The following is a 9,556-nucleotide window of genomic DNA, read 5'->3' as shown; positions in this document are numbered from 1 at the left end:
AATGTCATTTTCCTATAATAAAAAAATATTAAGTACATAACCAAGATTTTATGATAAGTAGAATATCCAGAGACTTACTGAAAATCCAACTTTACTGCACCTAAATCAGCTTCTATTTAATGTATTAAACTTGGCTAAATATATTGAGCATTTTGAAAGAAAAAGACCCAAATCCTGTCTTCATTAGTGAGATTTTTTTAATAAAACCCCAAAAAATTTTAAAGTTAAATGCCTTTCTTTTAATACAGCAAACGTGAAAAATCTGTTTAATGATTTGGATCTAACATCAGTGTCCTACAAAATGTAACGACTTTATTTGTCTCATTTTAGTTGGGTTTTTTTGCCTTCAAGTTTTTTCAAAAAGTTTGGACACCTTTGGCATAATTCATCCCCTTTAATAGATCCTTTTATCTGGACTTTATACCCACTAGCTTGGCTTCTGCTCAACTGTGAAAGAGCGCACAGGTTTGCACTTTCCTTAAATGCCATGAAAATGTCATCTATAAAACGCAACTGAAGCATCTGAGGACGCTTCCTCCCTAAAAACCTCCCAGCAGGATTACAATGCGCTGCTAACAGACACAGGCCAAGACAAGAACGAGGAAATCCGTGTTGTGGAGAAACACCTCCTTAATTTCAGGCAAAGCCCAGGAAATGACAGGTAGAGGCTCCGGTAATTGAAATGCCACACACTACAATAACATCCGTCCCCCAGGAAGAGCTTAATGGCGTTTCTGAGGACAAATCACCATGAAATGAAAAGGAACGTATTCAATCTTTCCAGCTAATCCAGATCTTCACCTGAACCAAAATGCCTTCAACCAACTGGAAATAGATGTAAAATGTATTTCTATTTAGTTTATTCTAGACTAAAGGAATTTTTAATGTAACTTTCATCTAAAAATGTGACACATTTGTGACACATGTGTCAGCTTCTCTTCAACCAAAGAGAAGCTTCGTGCATATAGCTGTTGTGCTTCTTTTTTCTTTTTCTTTTTTAACACATCCAGACTTTAATTTTGACTTTGTTTTGTTTCAAAGTACCACTTACTTATGAAAGTAAACTTAAAATTTGGAAATTAAGACCCAAGACTTTTGGGGAAAAGTGGAGCGACTCAGAATAAAAACCTACATGACTAGCGGTGGGAAATCTTCCGCCAATACTGGAGACAATTTTTCGTGTAGCAATTTAGCTAGCTTTGAAAACATTTAGCGCACTTAGCTTCCTCTAAATGTCTTTTTCTGGATAAATTCTGAAAATTCTAACTTACTTGGCCGTTTTGTAAAGTTTTAGTTGAATAAATAAAACATCTGTGTTGAAGTTTTGGTCGACTGTTAAGAATTATTCAAGTAATTAAGATGTTTATATCAACGCTCTTATTTTGAAGTGGGTGAAGCCAGCAGTTCCGTTTCCTCTCCTCATGTTTCCTCAGTAACTTTATTTCAAAGACATTAGAACATGCTACGGTAAATGAAATTTGTTAAGTGTTTTCCAAGGGGAGATATTTATATTGAAATTAGTGCTTTAGCATTAGCTTCTGCTAAGTACCATGTTAGCGTAGTGCTTTAGCATCAGTGGAACTAATGTTTATGATTAATGTTTTAGAGCAACTAACTTTCTAGTAAGAGGTTTGACCTAAAACTTGTAGATTTGTATTGTCAAGAGGAAAATGAGGGGCACTGATGAAGAAGAGCCCAAGGCTGCTGTTAAGGCAAACTGGCACCTAAGTAGAGCCTCAGGGTGTTCACCTCCAGGCGGTATTGAGACAGTCATGCAAAATGAGTCCTAACCAAGCACCGAATGCAGCATAAACCCTCCAAAAAATTTAATCAATGGAATATTTCCAGTATACCACTCTGAGAAATAAATATGTATCCCCATTTCATTTTAAAAAATGTAATTCACTCAATAAATATGAATAGTTCATGTAACAACACGTATAAACTTATATCTGCCCGCTATCCGCATAAAGAGAAAATTAGCTTATTCAACTCAGAAGACTATCACTGATATATTTCAAATACACAACAAAACATCGTCTTATTCAATGCCATATTGATTCATCATAATGATTTATTTTAAATGCTGAAAGAGATTTGGGTTGTTTTTTCTCAGTCAAAATTGTTCCATAAACAGACATCTTGAATTGAAATGCATCATCGTCATTGTAAATCTAAATTTTAAAAAAATCTCAGTTTTCAGTAATATTTGCTTTCTCTTTTACCGAATCTGCTTTGAATCTTGTCAGTTCATTAGGTTTCAATTAGTTAAAATGTATAAATGTTGGGTTTGTGTGAATCTCTGTAAACCACAAAGTAAATCAGATTTAGTTTTTGGGGAATTACTGAAATAATTAACTTTTAATGATATTGTAATGTATTTAGATGCAAAAGGTAACTTTAATGACCAACCCACATAAATCCTCCCTCACGTCCTAATAAATCATAAAATAATTTAAGCTAACGGTGGTAATCTGCTTTGTCACTTCCTTTATTTAGTCACTGATTTCAGCACAAGTCTGACATGAAGGGTCTGTGTCGCTGTGACTCACCTCCTGACAGTACTGAAGCACGCCCTCTTTGGTTCCCACGCAGCTTTTGGTTCCTGACGGGTCGGGCTCCCAGCGACCGGTCTGAATGTTGACGTGCATGTTGAGTTTTCCACAGAACATGGCCACCTGTGGCTCCACGGCAGCGAGCCCTGTTCCCGCGTTGGCAGCAAGAGCCTGCAGAGAGAGGAGGAAAGTGTCATTATAAACCAAATAAAAGCTTCGAATGCTGTTATTGTCAATTAATAGTTTATTATATAAAAATGAGTTCCAATCAATTAACTAGTAACGTCCGTTTTAGACCGGTGTTCAGTCAGATCAGCGTAAGCCGTCAGATCACGAAGTGGCGGCTATATCTGTCAGACAAGTATAGGCTGTCATTACCATATGATTTTATTTAATCAGCAACATAGAATCATGACATAAGTCGTCATACACCTTGTTATTAACAGCTGTATGACATCCTGACTTAGCGGTTAACTAGTCAGACCGTCATCAAGCAACAGGGAGGCGAGTTTTACACGGGCGTGTGTTGTAATCGACTGCAGCTTTTTGCTAGTCACTGCTTTAAATACACTTTTAAACCACGACAATGCACGTATATCTATCTAGTTATCATTGAAAACAGTTTATTGACTTATTTTCATCATAACTTGCCGCGTATGCTGAACTGACAACTCTTCTGAAGGGCGGACTTCTTGATGCGCATGCGCAGGCATGTCAGATACAGTACACATTGCATATTGATCTGTTTAGCTAACGTAAGACTGTGTAGCAGACAGGCTTCAAGGTGTAGAAGTTGTATCAGTTCTGCCTTTATGCTGTACTTAGCTAACGGGAAGCTAAGTGTGTTTGTGAGACGGCCACGCACGTGACCACGTAGAATGGGCATCAGCCAATGAAACGCGGTCCTTCTGGTAAGGTCCATTCTGGACAGCGTATGATGATCTGATAGAACACCGGCTTTTAGTGTTGTAGTTTGGCCGCCATCCAGCAGAGGGCAATGCTGGTCATCCTTAAGCGGAGCCGTTAAGACAGAATCAAAGATGGCGGCGGGGCTATAGCATAACAAAGAGCATCGGGCCAAAGAGAGTCCGGTTTGGGATGGAAAAGGCACTTTAAGCGGTTCTGTTTTGAAATATAAACACTCGACAAACTCCTTAAGTCATCACCTTTAATAGTGTTCATTCAACCGAGCCGCATGACGAAGTCGCTTTAACTTCTCAATCAAAAATTAATGATGTGTTACGAAGGCGAGGATGTAACGACAGAAAGGCAGAGCCATAACAGAAAAAAATTGTAACATAACGCATTTTGAGTGTTAATGCTCTTCGTGGAGGGAAGTTTTAACATTCCTTCAAGAGCAACCGCAGACTTTTCATTTAAAAACATTTCTCTGTTCACTGGGGATTCACTGTTTCATATATTTTATTATTTAATTACATATTTTATTGTTCTATTCAACCATCAGAGGTGCTTCTGTTTTGCTATATTTTATAAGTTTAATAATATGACTAAGCCACAATTTTCTGTTTATTCAGGCAATTAGTACTAGCTGACACAAAATAATAAATCTTTTATTTGGCATAGCCTATTATGAGAAATTTAGCCCGTTATATAATAAAAAGACAGTTGGTCCTTTTCATACAAGAGTAAACTGTTTTTTTATGTTAGTGTAGAGATAAGATCAACTTTAAATTAACTCGTTAATTGATAACTTGCATTCCTTACGCAGACAGATTTGAGCAATTATCCGCTTTCTGTCCAAAAGCAGCAGCGTTTTGTGCCGAGAAGTCAGGCCTGATGAAGCAGATTCAGCTCATCGGTTGCAGTAGATAACTACATGATGGAGCAGCTCAGTGCTGCAGTGCTGAGAGAGCAGAGCGGCTCAGACAGGACACAAATGGAAAGAAACAGGAACATCTTGCAAAGTTGACATTAAAGTCTGCTTAGATGGTGTGTTCAAAACTCTCTAGATCTCATTTCTGCTCGGTTTCAGCTCACAGAGCTGGAAACATGGCAGCAGTTTGTACCGTTTCATAAAACAGGACATTCGTATTTGGGGCAGAGCTCTGCTAGCTCGCCTCCTGGGACCAAAGTCTCCCCACAAAGGACGCATCCATTATCCTTAAAGGTAAACAACGAGGCTGAGGGACTCTACCATGCTAGCTAAACAAATATAATACATTTTATGGACAAAGTGAAGAAAAAATAAAAGGAATTTAAATAAACACTGAAAGCTAAAAAAAAATTGATGCTCAATTCCATTTTTTTTTTGCAAGAATCATATTTTTTGTAACACTGATCATATCACTAATTAAATGACATTGGGATCGGACTTCAGTGTGAGCTGTTCAACCCCAAAGTGACCCGCAAGCGCAGAACAACGCTGATGTCACAACAGCACAATTTAAATTCCCTTAGAAGATATTTTCAGTAGTCAAAAATCAAACTGAAATTTTTTTTATCATGATAAAAAAAAGATACATACACTGTGTTCCAATTATGCAAGTGATATTTTCTCAGATTTTCTTAAATGGTCAATGCAAATGATGGTCAGTATAATTTTCAAGTCATGAACCATTACAGTATAAATCAAATTTTACTGAACAAAGCTCCCCATGAGAACACTATTTAAAAAAAAAAACAACTCAAAATGGACTGTTCCAAATTATTATGCACAGCAGATTTTCTAAACATTTTATGGATTATAAAGATCTGCAAACGGTCATTCTTTGAATGTGCAGCATTAAGTGGTCACATGTACTAAAATCAAAAGCTATTTCAAATAAAAACATCTTAACAGACCGAGTTACATGTTAACATAGGACCTTCTTTGATATCACCTGCACAATTCTTCCATCTATTGAACTTGTGAGTTTGTGGAAAGTTTCTGCTTGAATTTCTTTGCAGGATGTCAGAAAACCTTCCCAGAGCTGCTGGTTTGATATGAACTGCATTCCACCCTCAGATCTTCTGCTTGAGGAAACTCCAAAGGTTCTCAATAGGGTTGAGGTCAGAGGTCAGAGGAGGATGGTGACCACACCATGAGTTTCTCCCCTTTTATGCCCATAGCAGCCAGTGACACAGTGGTATTCCTTGCAGCGTGAGATGGTGCATTGTCAAGCATGAAGATGATTTTGCTACTGAAGGTACGGCTCTTCTTTTTGAACCATGAAAGAAAGTGATCAGTCAGAAAGTCCATATACTTTGCTGAGGTCATTTTCACACCTTCAGGGACTCTGAAGGGGCCGACCAATGATTCTCTCCCCATGATTTCAGCCCAAAGCATGACTCCACCACCTCCTTGCTGACGTCACAGCCGTGTTGGGACGTGGTGGCCATCCACCACCAATCCACTACTGCGTCCATCTGGACCATCCAGGGTTGCACAGCAGTCATCAGTGAACTAGTCTGAGAATTAATCTTCATGTACGGCTGGGCCCACTGCGACCGGTTCTGCTTGTGAGCTCTGGTTAGGGACCCAATAGTAGGTTCATACACTGCAAGCCTCTGGAGGATCCTCCACCTTGAGGTTTCAGAGGCTCCAGCAGCTTCAAATAACTGTTTGCTGCTTTGTAAGGGCATTTTAACAGCTGCTCTCTTAATCCAATGAATTTGTCTAACAGAAATCTTCCTCATTCTGCCTTTATCTGTACAAACCCATCTTTGTTCTGAATCAGCCACAAATCTCTTCACAGTACGATGATAACGCTTCAGTTTTTGTTAAATATCTAATGTTTTCATACCTTGTCATACGGCACTACACTATCTGATGATTTTCATCAGCAGAGATCCTTTCTCTTTCCCATATTGCTTGAAACCTGTGACCTGCTTAATAATGTGGAACATCCTTCTTAAGTAGATTTTCCTTTAACTGAGCTCACTAGACAAACTAATCAACCCAGCGCTCTGAAATTAATTGTAGTGATTTAAAGAGCTCTGACACACAATACATCTATAAATTTAATAGCACAACAAAAAATGTAATCTTTATGACACTTAAATCCAATTTGCATAATAATTTGGAACAAGGTGTAAATGATGCAGAGTTAAAAATAAACAGCAATTTTTAAAAAGAAAGCGCATTCAATGCCTTTCAGACCATTGTAAAGATTATATAATGCATGTTTTTAAATATAAAGCTAATATGTTTTAGTACTCTGAGATCATATTAATTTTGAACAAATGTGACCCGAGTATGGAGCTTTGTGGAACCCCACATGTGATATTTAATTTATTACTCTGAAATCACCCAGAAAAGTCTCAGTTTACCAAATAATACATGACTCTGACAACCCCAGTAACCTGCTATGATCAGCTGTTTGCTCCATCCTGTCCGACTCACTATCTTAACCTTTGAACGCGGGAGGAAATCTGTTATTACTCCCCTGCCATTGTTTACTGAACTCTGCACGAGGGAGGAATCAGGATGAGTATCAAGGTTTCTGGCTCTTCAATCCTCTTTAAGGAGAAAAGACATTTCTAATCAGCTTTTAGAAGACTGATGTGTTGGCATCAGCTTCCAACTGGCACAATAAGTCACGGCGGCCAAACACTCGACCTTCTGCTGAGTCTCTAATTAACTTTTAAAGGGAAGCGGCTCTGAATCCCAAGACAACAGGAAGTGGTTTGGAAGTCATTTGATCTCGATGCTATCAGATCATCAAAACAAATTTCAAACCCGTAGAGAGACATCGCAGGAATGATCAAGGACAAACTGTTTTCTGCTCTTCCAGGTTTGGTAAACATTGGACAAAACTCTCTGCCTGATTCAGAGTCGCTGACAAAAGGACAGCGGACAAAACAAGTGCTGCGTAATCAGCAGTTGGCTGCTGTGTGTGATGAGCTGCAGCCACAAATACATGCTGCAGAAGCACGTAGCACTCAGAAAAAACCCATAATCAAGAGCTGAATTCAGTCCAAAAGGCACAACAATCCCCTCCTCTGTCCTCGCTCTGCCCATCTCTGCCCCTCGTGGAATTCAACGTTGCGTAAGCGCAAACAGCGATTATATTTCCGTTATAGGAAAATGGACCTCGGGAAGATAAACAGCAATTAAAAGAGGTCCAATTAAGCAGCAAATAAACAGCCCTGTTTGCTCTCCTTCCTGTGTTTTCTTTCACAGGGCGGTTTGAGAGGCGGTGGCTGGAGGAGGACAACAACGAAGCGTGAAAACTCAAGAGCTGGGCTCGAAGAATTTTAACTCCTCTTGTGGAAAAAAAGGGAGGACTGACTTTAATCTGGAGTCATGTGCCTCCTCAGCAGTCGAAACAAGGCCTTTTGAACTACAGTGTAGCAGTGATGCTATTTCTGAAGCATATTTTCATGAAATCCAGCAAGGCTCAGCAAACAGGGCCTGAGAGAAAGTTATACAGTTTAGCTTATTATGATGTGACGTCATTAACCCCAAAGGGTAGGTGCAAATATGTCCACATACCAGGACACAATGCAGAGAGTTTTCCACCCTTTCAAACAATGAAATCAAATTAATATGGACAATAAATCAACAATATATATCGCGATAAGACAGGTGATCAATATCGATAGGTAATAAACTGATAAAATGTTCAATCATTTGTAGGAAGAGGAAAGACTTCATCTCCTGAACCTCTCAATGCTAGCTAAGAAATGTTAGTGGAGTCAACTAGCCCACTCACTCTTTGGTTGCCTAGCAACTCATCCATTCTTTGGTTACCTAGCAACAACATGCTGAGTAACTTGTGCAAGCAGCAGTTTAAGGTTTCCCCACTGTGCCTCATAACTGATTAAAAATTTAAAAAACCAGCAGCATAGAGAGAAAACTGTGGATAAGATAGGAAAGGTCACATCACCAGTTTGGAGCATTTCATTTATTTAACAAAAAAGCTAATCGATAATTATCTATCGCTGATATCGTGATGCGTTTTTCAGCCATATCAACCAGCGCTACTAAAAACGTGAAGCCTTATTCAGCTGCCATTGGTGAGCAGAAAGCTAGTAAAGACTGACATTAGAGCTGCAACGAATGATTTTCTTAGTATCAATTATTGATAATTCTGACGATTAATTCATCAATCAGATTTTAAAAAATTGATTTACCACTTGAGCCTTTCTAGAAATACATTAAAACAATTTAATTCCTTTTTAAACAAGAAAATAAACATTGTATTGAGTAAAATGAACAAGTAACTACAAATTACCTCTTTTTTATTTTGCAAAATTGAGGAAACTAATTTGAATTTTGTTTTTTCTATCAACCTTTTATAATCCAATACTTTATGGAAGCTCGGCTAATGAGATAACCAGGGACATTAAGAAAACCCCCACATGGAAACCTTCAACATCTGCACCAGCTGCTTTCCAAAAACACACACAGTCATCAGAAACACCAACCAAACACCCGGTTTCAGCCCACACATGACCAAGCTGTCTGCTCTGAATAACTTTAATTATCCCTCTAGACCTACAAAAACCTCTTCACTGTCTTGATTCGGTCAAGTTGACCCTTTTTTCAGAGGTCGATCAGGACTAATGAGGCCTTATTGGACCTCATTAACTCTCCGGTAGGTAAAAGCAACAGGCAGCTTTTCTGATAGACCTCGACTGTCTGACTGAGTAGCACAGCAGCAACACAACAAAACCTTCGTATCCTTATAAACTTCAACTCTTTTCACTGCTCCAGAATATTAATGTTTTATTCAGAGATCATGGCAGAAGAGTTTCATGGACGGATCCGAGCTGGATCTGCATGGTGAGGATCCACTCTGCTGCTGTGAAGAGGAAGAAGAGGTCAAAGGGCAAAGCTGTCAGTTTCCTGCTTCATCTAAGTTCCAGTCCTCTGGTTTATGACATATGGATCAGAACCAAATGAACAAGATCATGGATGGATGGACAAACAAATTAGATGGATAAATTGGATTAATGATTGATTAGAGGGATGGATGGACAATGAGGGGGTGAATGGATGATGAGGGATGGATGATGAGAGGGATGGATAATTAATAAGGGATGGATAATGAGAGGAT

At 38.7% G+C, this 9,556-nt stretch overlaps 1 protein-coding gene across 1 annotated transcript in view; it reads right to left on the bottom strand.

Annotated features, from left to right (window-relative positions):
• The window catches only part of LOC116737306 (amyloid-beta A4 protein-like), a 4,174-nt gene extending 1,415 nt beyond the window's left edge, over positions 1–2,759 (bottom strand). The window contains exon 1 of the mRNA XM_032590377.1: positions 2,553–2,759. Within this exon, the coding sequence (XP_032446268.1) occupies positions 2,553–2,672 (120 nt within the window). The 5' untranslated portion in view covers positions 2,673–2,759. The remainder of the gene's footprint in view (positions 1–2,552) is intronic.
• Between the last annotated feature and the right edge of the window lie 6,797 nt (positions 2,760–9,556).

This window comes from Xiphophorus hellerii, chromosome 18, assembly GCF_003331165.1.
Source record: "Xiphophorus hellerii strain 12219 chromosome 18, Xiphophorus_hellerii-4.1, whole genome shotgun sequence".
Lineage (NCBI taxonomy): Eukaryota > Metazoa > Chordata > Actinopteri > Cyprinodontiformes > Poeciliidae > Xiphophorus > Xiphophorus hellerii.
This window is presented reverse-complemented; position numbering and strand designations above follow the sequence as displayed.